Source organism: Magallana gigas, chromosome 3, assembly GCF_963853765.1.
Source record: "Magallana gigas chromosome 3, xbMagGiga1.1, whole genome shotgun sequence".
Taxonomy (NCBI): domain Eukaryota; kingdom Metazoa; phylum Mollusca; class Bivalvia; order Ostreida; family Ostreidae; genus Magallana; species Magallana gigas.
Window position 1 is genome coordinate 58,403,926 of NC_088855.1, and position 16,407 is coordinate 58,420,332.

Genomic DNA, 16,407 nt, shown 5'->3' on the forward strand with positions numbered 1-16,407 from the left:
AGTGCCACTCTTATGATGTCGTTTGTTGGTTTTCTAAAGACATGTCTATTGACCTATTCCTCTCCAGTTGTATTTCCTAAGTAATGTCCTCATATCTGTTGTTTCATGTAGATTTTTGTTGTTAATTTTTGATGGCCAGAATTTTCTCAAGATCTTTTTAAGGCAGCCATTATGGAAACTTGATTGTTTATGTCCCTTTCTGTCATCCTCTGGCAGCATTCGGCACCATACATTAGGACAGATAGTACACTTGATCTTAGTGCGACTCTATTTGATTTTCCATAAATTCTTAATTTTGAGAAAGGATCCTTTACCGAATCTTGCTACTATGTCCTTGTCAGCACCGCCCACTGATGTCAATACACTTCCATGCTATGTAAATCTAATATTTTTACGATTTAGTTGAATTTTTTGGTGGGATTTTGTATTAAGAGACATCTTGGCCACAGCGGCTTTTTCCTTTTCTGAAGCCTGCCAGTTCTTGCTTTAGCTTGTTGTCGTCTGTTGTCTTAATTTTGTTGTAAACAGTTATTTTACTAAAGATCTTGGTTGGTGCAGATAGTAAAGTTATACCTCTCCAATGGTTTTAGTCTGTGAGATAACTGAGATTTCTTTTTTTTTTTATTAGTTTGACAAAGTTAACTTCAAACAATGTTGTTGATATCATATTTTTCTTTCATATCATGCAGAAAAGAGGATAAAGAATGTATGCTGCTAGGGTAGGGTCTGCTTTGAAGATTTCGGTTGGTAAGTTGCCATTCCTAGGGACTTTATCGTACTTCAAACTCTTGATTGCTGTGACTATTTCTAATGTTGATGGTTTGTCAGTATTGATCTCCAAGTCGGCGTTTTCTTCAGGTACTTAGTACGTCTGATCTGTTGTTAGAGTCTGGGGGGTTCAATATCCCCTCAAAGTGTTCTTTCCATCTTTGATATTTCTCTTTTTCAGATGTCATCATTGTGCCCTGCTGAACTCTTATTGGCATACATGCATATCTTTTATGTCCGCAAATTTTTGTTTATCTAATAAGCATCAATCATCCTCTGCTTACATGCTGCTATCTCAGCTCCGTTTGCCATATTGTCAATGACGTATTTACTGTCACCTTTTGTGGCATTTTTTTTTTACTTTTTTTTTTAGATGGAGATGCCTTTGGAGAAGGTGTATGCAACAGTTTTGATCTAGTAAGAAATAGAAATAAAATTTGATCATGTCCGCGAAGGCTGAAGCTTTCTCCATTACAGTTTGATAATCAAATTTAATGAAAATCAAGTAAACGTTTGTTGTAAAGACACTGCAATGAGATGTGTTTGCTGACATGTATTTTCCCACGCAAGATATAACTGTATGCTCTTACAGCACAAATTGAATGTTAAACTGCTTTTAGTTACTTTAGTAATGCATTTATGAGTCGTCGCATCATGACACTCGATATACGGGTTTTTGTGCAATATAACAGCTGTCCTTGATGTTCAAATGAAACGAGTGATCCAAGGTTATCAATTTATCACTGCTGTATACTTGTCTCCATTAGCGAGAAATTCACCCATTAAGGGTGATTTTTAAGGACAAATTAGGCTACCAGGGTGCAAATTTTTGTTTTTAACACCCATGCGATGCAAAGTGATTTTTAGATTAATTTTTGCCTGGTGATTTCAATATGACTGGTTTTTTTTCTTTAAATTCGAATAGCCATGCCTGTCTGTCCGTAAGTTCGTTCATGTAGGCCTATATATTCAGAAATCGATCTTTTAGACATTGTAGGACGTCACAGTCAGGGTTCACAAGCACTGTTTATTTTGGTTTAGATTTATTCCTCAGTTCCTCGTACAAAGTAATCAGTCACTAGAGGTAAACAGATTTATCCAAATTAAGGCTATCATTACTGTTGTTAATTTAGCCTGAACTTTCAAACTCAGAATTCTCTAATCCACAAAAAAAAACGGAGAATGCGCGAAATGCACTCAAATGTCAAAGGTCGACTTCAAAGTAAGGTGACTGAATCCTGATAAGGAAAATAAATTTTTTGTTTATTAATTTTTATTTCTCATTTCTACTTGTAAACGCTTTGTTTTCAATCAGCTGTAAGGGTGATCAAGTTTTCTTAATACCTGCATGCTTTGATTTGAAAACATAAAGTATCCTTTAAGGGTAGAATATTATTAGATGGATTCAACGCATTTTTATAATCCCTGGGGCCTGGTGACCCTGGTTGTTGTGATCTCAGATATTGATCTAAGAGGCACTCTTACAGGTATTGATCTTAGCGGCACTCTTACAGTGCCTTAATGGAGAATCCACGTCGTGGGCATAGCTACTTGATACAGTTCAAGGCAAAATTGTCATACGTTGTATAAAGATTTAAAGCAGGATCTTTTTGACAATTTTTAGACGGTGGCATATATGCCACCGTATAATATCGTCGCTCGAGTAGCTCATTTGTATGCATGATGGCACCCCTAGCGGCAGAAATGTGCGGAGGTGATAATCAAGTTTACGCAGAAGTTGATATATCAGAATGGTAGAGATATAATACTATACAACTTTCATAACCTGAAAGTAAACAAAATTTCTAAGTTTTTTGATAAATGGTAAAGGTTTGCACAAAAAGACTTGAAAGTAAATGCTTATGAATATTCATGAAGTTAACGATGCTAAGCGAGTCGGGGTATTCAACCAGAGCTGTATTACATCCTTATAAATATTGCGCGTAGAAAAGTAGTTCAAAGTATATCGTAGTGTTTTTGTTGAATTTACATGTCTATATTTGTTTTCAGATATCTCAAACAGTTATTGCTATAAATATTGATAATCAGGTGTAAAATATCTTTGCATCTTACATTTCCTAATAAATGAAAATAATGCGTAAGAATATATCCTGACATTCGACATTTTCACAAAGAAGAAGACAGCCCAGAGGTCAGAAAACAACAACATAAACAAAGCCACGTGGAGAAAGAGAAGCGAATCAGAGGTGAATAATTTGTTTTCTTTTGAATATATATATAGGTATGTATTGTTTATTATCCTCGTCTGATAGTCATGTAGAGTAGGATTCAGACTACTGATGTTTTTTTACTATCAATCGGCCATATTGGATTTTTTTCTCTGAATAGATTTCTTGTCTATTTTGATAAAGCCTAGTATATGTAAAGAGATTGACGTGTGGACAGACCAGCTATTATAAAAGATTCGATTTGTTTATTCATGATTTTATATTTTCGTTGTTGTTGATAGTCATTAGTTGATCATCATCTAGGGCGTACAAGCTTACCCTCGCTATCTGTCGACCATATTGGTATCGGGTTCGTTCGCCATAGTATAATCTGTAATTTGTTTTGGAAACTTCATTAACTTTTCATTTGATATTACGTGTATATCATTAATTTCAAATAACTAAATCATAAAAATTTATTGAAAAAAAATTATTGGTGGTAAAATGTTTTGTAATTGATTATTAAAATTAAGACTATCTTGATTCTTGAGAAGAAAATCTGAACAATTGTTCAATATATATATATGTTGGTAAACTTGAGATTTTGAGAACAATATGAGAACTTATTGAGAAAATTGACATCAACTTATCAATTTGAAAACAAAATGAGAAACTTCTATTGAGACAAACTTGAGAATTTGAGAACAAAGTGAGAAACTTCATAGAGAAAAATGAGATCATTTTGAGACTTCCTTTGAGCACAAACTGGCACTAACTTCAGAATATAGGTACAGAATGAGAAACTTGCTGACATTATCATAATTTGAGAACAATATGAGCAACTTACTTCAAGCAAAATGTGAATTGGAACGAATATGAATGAAGATTTATGAGCATATAAAGAACTGAATACATATATTGATTGAAATTAGAACTTCAGAAGGTTATCATTTGAACAAAAACAAGATTTTTGTGTACAGACAGTACATATATAATAGCATTTGGATTTGATAAAGTTGTGAGAGTTAGATTGAGAATCCAAGTAGAAGAGACACTACTTTATGTATTTCATGCATAACACATCTCTAGTGCGACAATTTGACAATCAAATTTATTAATACATGTATGCACTTTCATTGTATTGAACGTAAAATACTAACTGAAAGAAGCTGTTTTAATTGATACTCGTAGACTTCAAAAGTTTAGTTGATTTAGAATTTCAAAGTAGAAATACATATATTATGAGCTACAATGAGTGTCCAAAAAAGTATGTTTAATTAATTATAGTTTCAAGTCAGAGTATTTAGATAACTTGATATTTCAGTTCTTAAAATATGGCCGAACAACAAAATTTAAGTGTGGAAAGACAACAACTAACTGTACAAGCAGATCATTCTCAATGTGCGGAAATCTTCCCAATCAGTTCAAGGGGAAAACAATGTGTGACAAACAGTTTTATGTTTCTATTATTTTGTCATTTTTACGAAAACGCATCTTTCACAAAACATGATCTACATTCAGTTTTGGAGACTGGAGATGTTTTGTATCATTTAATCATTAAATCAAACTCATTTTTATTAGCTTCTGAACTACCAAATCACATTGAATTTAGAAATAAATATATTTCATCATTTGTCAGACAGACTTATTTTGGCAACATGGCACAAACTGTGGGAGAAGAGGTTGGTTTTTCATTAGAAAGCAGTTTGAATATGTCATTTGCAAAATATGATGCTTGTATTCTGATTTTTCATTCAGCAGCAATAGCTTTGAAACAAAGAGGTGACAGATTTTTTGTGTTTGATGCTCATAATAGAGGAAATGATGGGCTTTGCAACCCTGATGGAAAGTGTACTATGACAATACACAACTGTTTTCAAGCTCTTTGCAATTTTCTACGACATCTGTGTATGTCTTTGTCTTGCATTAGTTTGGATAATGTGCAGTATGAAATCAATGCCTTCTGTTTTAAGACTCTTTCCAACAAACCAAGAAAACCTGTAACACGCATTTGCAGTGAAAGTGACTTGTCATTAGGAGAAAATAGAACACAGTCGAGGAAACGATGTTGGTCAGAACATAATGAGAATAGAAATCCTAAATGTCAAGATCATTCATTAAGAAAAAAAGGGAAAACTGAAAAAATGGATAATGACGTTTGGAATAAGAGAGGAACCCAAAATGTTGTTATTGAAAACTATGTTGATAGTTTAAATTTACCAGAAGTTGGGGAAATAAGTAGCAATTCAGATTGCCAGATTGAAAATGATGTTTCAAGTTGTTCTAATGTGACCCCTTTGAGGGAAGGACTTGAACAAACTGAGGAAATTGCAGTAATGAATTTTAAACAATTAGTAAAGGAAGGTCCATTATTTGTTTGCTCTTGCTGTACACAAACTTGGTTTAGGGATGGTGTTTCTAAGGCTCAGTTTCTGTATACATTAGATATAGCACACAAATGTTTGCAAGGTATCAAAAGTGCAAAAGATACAGAATGGATTTGTCATACTTGTAAGAAGTACTTAAAACTTGGTAAAATACCAGCTTTAGCAGTTGTGAATGGATTAGAATTTCCCCCGAAACCTCCCGAATTAAATATTACTGAAATGGAAGAGCGTCTCATTAGTCCAAGAATTCCATTTATGCAGTTGATGGAAAAACCAAGAGGAGGACAAAAGAGTTTACGTGGGAATGTTGTTAATGTTCCTTCAGATGTCAACACTACTGTCAAATCTTTACCACGGACGTTAGCTGAAACTGAAACAATTCAAGTGAAATTAAAAAGAAAGTTGAGTTATAAGCACCATGTTTTGTATGAGGCTATACGACCAAACAAATGTATGAATGCACTCAAGTGGCTTTTAGAAAACAGTGAATTGTTTCGAAATGAAGGGATATCAATAAGAGAAAACTGGGACATTTTACAAGAACAGAGAGAGTTTTATGCTACTGAGCAAAAATCAGGTGAAAATGCTACGAGTTGTGAGAACACATCTTATACAAATGAATTGGAAAATGAGACCAGTTCTTTGCAAGATGAAGATGATGTTGATGAATGGACAGAAGATCCAAATTTTGAAAGTAGACTTACTGGAAATACAGACACGTTGCTGCATCCTGCAGATGTAAGATCATTAAATAAGACAATGTCATTTGCACCAGGTGAAAACCAAACACCTCTTGGGTTGTATCAAGATCCAGATGCAGAATATTTAGCATTTCCAACTATATACTGTGGTCAGAGAAGAATGTCTAACAAAAATCGTACGGTGCCAGTTACTTACAGTTCAATTTGCAAATGGGAGTTAAGATCCCAAGATCGCCGAGCAGCATGTTCAATGCCAAACCTTTTTTTCAAGTTAAAAAAATTACAGATAAAGCAAATTCAGGACAAAGTGACACTTGCAATGCGAAAGTGCAAAAGCGAAGGCAAAAAAATAACAGCTGGTCATGTTTTGAATCCTACTTCGTTTGATAACATTGTTAAATTAAATGAAGGGTATAGAGTCTTGAGAACATTAAGAGGATCACCAGCATATTGGGAAAGTGCAAAAAGAGATGTTTTTGCAATGATAAGACAGCTTGGTATTCCAACATGGTTTTGTTCTTTCTCAGCTGCAGAAACAAAATGGAAAAATTTGATTCAGATATTGAGCAAAAGTTTGAACAATGCAGAACTAACTGAGTCAGATGTTGATGAATTGACTTGGATCGAGAAATGTGAACTCATTAAAAGAGATCCAGTAACTTGTTCGAGATATTTTAGCCATAGGTTTCAGATATTTATGTCCAAAATTTTGAAAGGTGACTGCAGTCCTTTAGGAAAAATTGTTGACCATTTCTTTCGTGTTGAGTTTCAGCAAAGGGGATCTCCACACATCCATTTGCTTCTTTGGATAGAAAATGCACCTGTGTATGGAAAGTCAACTAATGAAGAGATTCAAAACTTTATTGATGAGCATTCCACTTGTTTCAAAAATGAAAATATTGCGGAACTTGTCAATTATCAAACACACAGGCATGCTAGAACATGCAAGAAAGCAGGAAAGAATATTTGTCGTTTTAATTTTCCTTTGCCTCCAATGCCAGAAACCATCATTTTAGAACCATTGGAGGAGGACAAATTTGAACAGAATGCAGATGTACAGCAAAATTACAGGAAAATATGTGAACTGCTCAATGATTCTAAATTGTGCAATGCAATGAGTTTTGATGAATTTTTGACAATGATAAATTTGACAAAGGAAGATTACATTTTGGCAATACGGTCTTCTTTAAAGTCTCCGAAGGTATTTTTGCGTCGCAGCATTGCAGAAATAAGAATAAACCCATACAATCAGATATTGTTGAGGTCATGGGAAGCTAACATAGATGTGCAGTTCATTCTTGATGCATATGCTTGTGCAGCATATATTGTGTCGTATATTTCGAAGTCCCAGAGAGGAATGTCTAATTTACTTCATGATGCTTGTGAAGAGGCAAGGAAGGGAAATTTATCTTTAAAGCAGCAAATAAGACAAATTGGAAACAAATTCCTCACACATGTAGAAATATGTGCTCAAGAGGCAGCATATTTGCTTTTGCAAATGCCATTACGATCAAGTAGTAGAAATGTTGTGTTTATAAATACATGTGATCCAGAAAATCGCACATTTTTATTGAAGTCTCTTGAAGTTCTTCAAGATATGCCAGAAAATTCAACAAATATTGAGTCAGATAACTGGATAAAACGTTATAAAAGAAGGCCAGGTGTTCTGCAGAACTATTGCTTAGCTGATTTTGTGTCAAAATTTGATGTTGTGCCACCTCCTAAAGACAAAAAACAGAACAATATTGAAGAGTTGTTACCAGAGGATGAATATGAGGAAATGAATGAAGACAATAGTGATGTGTCAATTAGTGATGAAGACAATTCAAACAGTCAAAAAGAATACCATATGAAAGATGGTTCTATTTTGAAACTAAGGAAAACTCAAAAAGTTATCAGATATGTTCGATACAACAAGGAACAAGATTCAGAAAACTATTTCCGAGAACAACTCATGTTGTTTTATCCATGGAGAAATGAAGAAAATGATCTAATTGGAAATCATACCTCTTTTGAATCACATTTTAATCAGCAACAGGAAAAAATAAAGAAAAACAAATTGCCTTATGAAGCAGACAGGGGTATAGTTGACGTTGTTGAAAACAATATGAATGATTTATTGAGTAATGTTGATCATATTGTTGCTGCAGAAGTACAACATAATGAAGAAATTGACTTTCAAGAAGATGAAAACTTGTGCTTAGATCATGGTTGTTTTAACCCAAAATTTGCACAGATGGAGTATGACTTAGGTTTTGATTTAGGCATAGCCAGAAAACAAGTGGAGACTGATGATATATCAGTAAACATGCTGAGTGATAAGGAATATAAACTCCTTGCAAGAAGTTTAAATCAAAATCAGAAAATATTTTTTTACCACATACTTCATAAGATTAAAACAAATGATCTACCAATTCATTGCTTCTTAACAGGTGGTGCTGGTGTGGGAAAAAGTTTGTTAACAACCTGCCTATTTCAGGCAATTGTTCGTTATTATGCCAAACGTGTAGCAGAGAAATGTGATGAGGTTAAGGCGGTGTTATGTGCACCAACAGGTAAAGCTGCATACAACATAGGAGGGCAAACTATACATTCTCTTTTCTGCATTCCAGCAAACCAAAATTTGAAGTACAAACCTCTTGATGTACAGCAACTTGACAATATGAGAGTAAAGTTTCGCAGCTTGAAAATTGTCTTTATTGATGAAGTTTCGATGGTAGGAAATAAAATGTTCAATTACATTAATTTAAGGCTGCAAGAGATTTTTGCAAAAGGTGTTCCATTTGGAGGTATTAGCATCATAGCTATTGGTGATTTATTCCAGCTTAAACCTGTATTTGATGGCTGGATATTTGAAAATCTCACTGAAGGTTATGGACCATTAGCAACAAATTTATGGACTGATTTGTTTCCAGTCTTTGAATTAACAGAAATTATGAGGCAAAAAGAAGATAAAAACTTTGCTGAATTACTAAATAGACTAAGAGAAGGAAAGCACAATGACAATGATATAAACGTGCTGAGAACGAGAATCTGCACAGAAGAAATCCAAAATTTAAATTCAATTCCACACTTGTTTACAACCAATGTCAAGGTGAATTTTCATAATAGTCAAGCATATGAAAAAGCAGATTCAAATGACAAATGTATTGTGACGGCACTTGATGCTGTTACTGGAGATGTGTCCTCTGAAATAAAAAATGCAATACTCCTTCAAGTATCTGATGATCCATCTAAAACCATGGGACTATGTAAAAAATTGCAATTGGTGACCGATTTACCTGCTGAGGTTTGCATCAATATCAATGTCCAAGATGGGTTAACAAATGGAAGTCCATGCATAGTGAAGAAATTAGATTACAGAGTAATAGGTTCAAACAGGTGCAGTATTGTATGGGTATTATTTGATGACCCAGTAATAGGATTTTCTGCACGACAAAAATACTGTAATCTGTATTCTGAAGATATCTCTAAAGATTGGACACCCATTCTTGAAGTGACTAAAAAGTTCACAGTCGGGAGACACAAATCCTGTCATGTCACAAGAAGACAGTTTCCACTGCGACTAGCATGTGCAAAAACAATACATAAAGCACAGGGTTCTACATTAAATAATGTTGTGCTAGATTTAGGAAAAAGGAAATTAGATCACATTCATTATGTCGGTCTAAGTAGAGTTCGAAAACTGCAAGATTTGCACATTTTGTCTCTAAATGAAGAAAAAATAGGAGTTTCAGGAAATGTTGTTTGTGAAATGGAACGTATGAGAAATCATGCAGCATTGTGGACCTGCCTGCCTATTCTTGAAAACATAACCTCAGATTTGAAAATTATATATCACAACAGCAGGTCGTTGCATTTGCACATAAGTGACTTATTGTCGGAAAAAAACATTCTGTCAGGCGATATTGTAGCTGTTACAGAAAGCAGATTAAAAGCAAGTGACAACAGTGAAAATTATTTGTTACCAGGTTTTCATATTTATCGTTTTGATGAAGAAGAATCCTCTCATACAATGCGGCCATTTTATGGTTCAGTTATTTACTCCAAATATCCACTGATCAATGTGTCAAAAGCAGTTTTAAATGGCATTCAAACAGTAAAGGCAACACTTATGAAAAACAGTGACCTTGTTCAAATTATTTTCATATATTGTCCCCCAAAGTTTGCCACCATCACCAATATTTGTTGTTTTCTGGTTTCAGTCTTGAACTTATTAGATACTAGTCAACCTTTTCTTATTATGGGTGATACAAACATAGATTATTTTACCCAAAGAGATCTCTCTTCAAATTTGAAACATTTAAATATCAGACAAATAATGCATAGTTCTACAACTGACTATGGAAGTTGTTTAGATCATGTATATACCAACTTAAATAGTTCTGCTGAAATTTCATGTGCTACTCTGGAATCATATTATTCAGACCATAAACCCATTGTTGTGTATTTGCCATTTTAAAAACTTATTATATTACGCGTTACTGCATTTCAGCTAAAAAAACACATAATAATTAAAACAATCTCACCTCTTACAAATATGCATAATGAGTTCAAAATATAAAACAATAATAATCAATTGTCTGCAATATTAAAATACTCAACATTGTAAATCTATTACCATCGTACAAGACCATTATATTAAGTATCTATAGACATTCTTCAAGACTCTTAATTTATTTCTGTATTTCAGATGCTGCACAAAACTTTGGCAGAGTTGCAAAAAATGAAGTCAGGAGATTCCCTTCCATATCCCAATGCTTTGGTTAAAGCAACAGCCATCAAACCTGGCCACCTTTACCAATGCAAATGGAGAAAAGGGTTCTATCTTGAACTTTAGTGTTGCTGATGGAACTGAGGCCATGCTTGTCACTCTTAGTGATGAAGCAAAAATGCCAGCTATCAAAGACGGAAGGACCCTACAAATAAGAAATTTCATTGTGTAAGGAAGTCGACTTGTACTGTCCAAACAATCAAAAATTATGGCAGGACCAGCTGTACAAGTGCCAGAATCTTTAAAGGAAAAAGCAGTTACCATAATCATGCCACCATCACCTACAAAAACCTTGAAGGATGCAATGTCATCGCCTGTTAGAGAAATCCTGACTGTTCAAGGGCAAATTATTCGTGTACGTATCTCAACTTGATATTAAAGTTAAAAATCATCTAAAATTATAATTCATAATCAAATGAAATTAAAAACAATTGTACTTGTATTGAATTATACCCCTATAGTTTACTTTTCAATTGATTTTCTTTGCAGGATGAAGCAATCAAAACAGTGAAAGTTGCCCAGAAGGACACTAAGATTAGAGCATTGACCTTAGAAGAGAATGGACAGACAATGGAACTAACTCTTTGGAGAGAACTGAGTAAACAAGACTTGAAGATAGGGCAATACATTGAAGTTACTCATTGTCTTGTATCTGAATGGCTCAGAAAGAAGAGTCTCAACTCCACAAGAAACACCACCATCAAGGTAACAATAGCTTGATACATTCAACTGCATTTACATGTATTCAAAATCCAAGCATAGTACTAGTTTATTGTAAATTTACACAAGATTGGAAAAAAAATAATGTACTTTAATCATGCCAAAAAATATCAGCTATGCATATTATGTATAATAACGAATGAATACTTTATTGTTTCAGGCTGTACAACCTGAAGATATGGTTGTAACCGGAAATGTCGAAGCTCTGTCAATGACGGACACCCACTGTGAAATGTGTGTCAAGGAAGATGACATATATAAAGACTTTATTGTGGATCTGGACATGGTTCGTGCCCAAGTTCAAAGATATGTGGAAGAAGCCGGAACTTTTAACTTACAACAGCTAGAAAATATGATTGTTGACAAACTTCTCTTCCCTGTGAAGCTCGTCATCAACGGCACAACAGTCATTTCCTTTGAATTGTTATAAACACTTGCCAACATTCCTACATTCGAACCATATCAAAATAAATACTTTTTGTAAGAACTGTTAAATTACTATAAAAAAAGTCAGTATGATTATTGATTAGCTATCATGACATCTCTTCAAATTGACATTTGTAAACAGGTTTATTAAATTTGTAATATTTCACTTACCTTATTTTTACCTTTTCTGAAACACCATAACTGTATATAGATCTAGTTTAATTTCTGGTTGTAAATATTTAATGAGCAAATGCAAACAGCAACTGTTTACAGAAATACCGGTACATGCTTTTCTAACTTTGCATGCACACAGTGGTTATACAAGTTGATTAATTTTGTTAACTTTGATAGTTAGTCTACTTTTATTGTTTTTGTTTCAAAAAACCATATGACCCTTTCATCCAATCTTCATTTGGGATATACAGATTGATTTCTGTTAATTATGTTGGTTTTTCCCATTTTAGTAATACTCTTACTTGATGCATATTGTTAGTTTTAGTTGTATTTTTGTTGTTTTCATCTTCATAACCATATAACTCAATTGTTCAGTCTATAAGAGACATTCACATATGGTTATTTCTTTGACATAGATATATGGTGTGTTTATATATAGAACATGTTTGTTTATACTTTACTTTTTTTGTTTCTGATACTACCCTTACTTGATGCATATTCTAGTAGTTTAGTTATAGTTTACATACACAGCACAAAATCTAAGCAATAATTATCTTGCTGAAAGATAAGTGAAATGTAATGCAACTTGATCACGAAATACGCTATAGACTATAATCTCTGCATGCCATTTTACAATTCATCCATTTCTTTCTTTGAAATGTGTACATGTTCTAAATATGAAAAGAACATACTGCCAAATAATTTGTGCCAAATTTTCATTGCCATTGTCAATATACCAGTTGACATTCAGTTCATCTTAGAAAAACTAATTCTCCCAATCCACTCTAATAACATAACCAAAATAAAAAACCTTTGTGTAAATCATTATATTGTTATCTATTCTTTATATATATCTCATGATAGATAAACTTCCATTATTTTGTTTATCTCTATTTTCCAAACTGATATACTCTCAAATATACAAGATTCTGTATTGTTATTAAAAAGTTCTTCATCTTTTATCAAACCTAGCTATGTGTTCAATAAACATTTGCCTCTTGATTTCATTTTGTTGTTTTACCATACCTAAAGAAATCAGACAACAGTAGCATCTTGATAAACCAACCCAACTTTTCACGCCACCGTCTTTCAGTACTTTCAGTACTTTGATTAAGTTTTGATTTTCTTGAAAACCATTCTGCTCACTTAATATTTATATACATAATTATCTTATTAGTTAAAGATATATGTGGCATATTTGTAGTAATATTTTTGACATGAATTGAGTAAAAACTCTAGGCCCATAAAATTAATCTGTCTTAAATTATTTGTCTCCAAACTTTGTTACACGTCTGCTGAATATTAATGTGATCCGCCATTTATAACGCCACTGCGCATGAGTGCGGGAAAACACGATCGAAGAACAACTTGTTTACAAATTAGAATCGCATAATTCATGTCTTATATATCAGATGATACTTGAAGCATTATATTTCTGATATTCATTTCTAGAGAACTTTTTAATTTTGGGACACATAAATATAATATAATACATTGTCAATTACGGAACAATGCAAGTATGTTAATGGCAGGTATGTATAATCATGATTTAACAGACATCGCAATATGTGGTCATTGTATAAATTCTGTTGAAGATGTTTATTATTATTTTTTCAAATGTCCCAAGTATGAATGATGTAGAGTTACTTTTTTCAAGCCATAAAAATACCATAATTAGTTCTGATCATCAAGTTTTAGTTGAATTAATGTTATATGGTAGTCCTAACCATGGCCATAATATCAATGTTCAAATATTTAGAGCACTACATACCTTCATAGCAGCAACAAAACGCTTTTTGTAATTACTTATGGAAACAGCATTTAGTCTTGTTTTTTTTTCAAACCGGTACCATATTATTAGTTTTTTTTTCTTTTTCTCTTTTGTTTTTGGATTTGTATCTTTTCTAAAGTCTGTGTTGTGTTATCAATATTGAACATTTCAATTTGTTCATTTTGACCTTGATATAGGGAGATGGCTTAAATAGGCTGCGCCTGCAGCCCAATCCAATACATTTAACAATATATTATATTGAATAAAATATTGTTTAAATAAGTCCTGGAGAACATTTAACAATATATTATATTGAATAAAATATTGTTTAAATAAGTCCTGGAGAACATTATACCGTATATAATTGTTAATTTTATGTTTAAATGTGTAATAAAGATGAAACACGCTTTAAGCGTCATCGGCACGGTAAGCGGAGGAAATACCCCTCTTCCGGGGGGGTGTCTGTACTGAGAGTGTTTATTTATTCTTTATTAAACAAATTCTCTGACGAAAACCCATTTGTGTTTTATAACTTATAGATGATGGAAACTTGAGTTTAATTCGGCTTTAATTCCTATTCCATCAATCTACATGGTCTCCGATGACAATCTTCCCTTTGTTCATATCTTTGTCAGTCTGTCTATTTTTTCTTTCCTTGCCAAGTCTGTCAAACTTATTGGTCTTCTATTTCTAGTCGTCGCCATTGTTGTCGAAAGACCGAGATTTATATCACGTGACCCATTTAAGGCGGGGCTGGGTCATTATCAAAATATGCAGCCTTTTGTGTCAGTGTCAATTTAAAGGGGGGAAAATAATGTTCTGGGGAATATATACAGTACCATTGGATTTTAGAAACTTAAACCTATATTGTTGAACAAATAAATCGACAATTTTACTGCTTAAAGTATAAAAAAAATATTATTTGTTATGATATTTCAGTGAATTTATGTGGTCATTAAATTTTTCCAACGTCTTTAACCTACAATATCTTCAATAATATTGATGTTTTATTCCAAAAATCACCGTTAATTTTCAAAACAACATTCATATTTTAATTTCTGCTATGCTCCTTAACAAGTTCTCTTTTAAAAACAATGAATTTGATGAGATATATGCTTGTACAAAAAATTTTTGTCATTGGTGTTACAAGGCAAATTATATAAAAATATCTTAAAATACATCAAGTAAATAATATTGTACTACAGTTGGAATCCCCCAGATCACAGTGACATCATTCCCTGCTACTAAAAAGATATATGTATCAGTGATGACATCATTGTGATAGAAAATATGGCAGAAGATGTTAGTATGCTCCGAAAAATACAATGTAAACTGTGTCAGTGGGATAACGTGCTATTTAAGGTTTTCTATTATGAAAGAACAAAAAAGTTTTTCACATAAATGATGAATGTTTATCACATTATAACATAGGCTATGTAGCTTTGTGTAGTATCTGTTCTCTTGGGTCATACTGCTACATTTACTATAGATACATCAGTGGTATAACGGTCAGTGGTGTAACCAAAATTTGTTGTTACACCACTGAAAAAACTGTTACACCACATGACATTATTTAATTATTTTACTTTTTCTTCCATTTCATTTATATTTTGAGCATTTTGAACAATTGTTATTTATCAATTTTACAAGTTAGACACTGTCACAATAAAGAAAGCTTGACTATTTAATTGCAATTGTGTTTTCTTAATCTGCAAAATGAGACCTGTTACACCATTGACATTATTTGAAACACCATTGACATTTTGTATGCTCTAATTATGTTTTACTCATTTAAATACTTGATTAAAAGATAAAAGTAAAAAAAAAATTATTCTTATAAAGAAATGGAATTATCCACATTTTATTTTTATTAAAAAATCAAACTTTTTAATGACTTATAGTGTATTATAAGATATGTTATTCCACTGACATTTCACATTCCCTATTATGTTATACAAACACCTTTCAAATGCTTAAAGGTAACAAATGCTAGCTGAGCTTCAACAAACATATATAGACAAAGAGGAAGTGTATATGCGTTGTATGCATTGATTTTGGAGAAAATTGGAGAAAATTCAATTTTATTGTCCAAAATGTATGATTGATATGAGCTGGTATAGTATTGACAATGTTGTTTGTGAGATTGATGAGGCAAAGAAAGTTCGAACTCGGTACAAGGTGGATAAAAGTGTGTGGATGCCAATAGTAAAAAAATATTACATCAAAGAATGAGTGATTTAATGTAAAAAAACATCTACATGCAATTTTTCTGTCAGTGGTGTAACAATGATTATAAGTGGTGTAACAGTGTGTCTATCTTCAGATTATGAAAGAATGAGGCACGAAAACTTTTATTTAAGATCAAATTTATCACTTTTTAAATGCAATCAAAAATAGAAATTAGTTAATTTTACAAAATTTAACACGCTTATCTCTTATTTATTATCGCTAGGTCAGTGGTGTAACTTTAATGTCAGTGGTAAAACATAATATCAGTGGTGTAACATGTACATTTTTC

At 32.7% G+C, this 16,407-nt stretch overlaps 1 protein-coding gene across 1 annotated transcript; it reads left to right on the top strand.

Moving 5' to 3' along the window:
* Positions 1 to 2,820: 2,820 nt before the first annotated feature.
* Positions 2,821 to 13,120, top strand: LOC117683797 (uncharacterized). Its single transcript, XM_034453694.2, has 4 exons — positions 2,821 to 2,975; positions 10,718 to 11,153; positions 11,288 to 11,503; positions 11,679 to 13,120. The coding sequence occupies exons 2-4, from the start codon at positions 11,007 to 11,009 to the stop codon at positions 11,946 to 11,948; spliced, it is 633 nt and encodes a 210-aa protein (XP_034309585.2). The 5' UTR covers positions 2,821 to 2,975; positions 10,718 to 11,006; the 3' UTR covers positions 11,949 to 13,120.
* Positions 13,121 to 16,407: the final 3,287 nt, after the last annotated feature.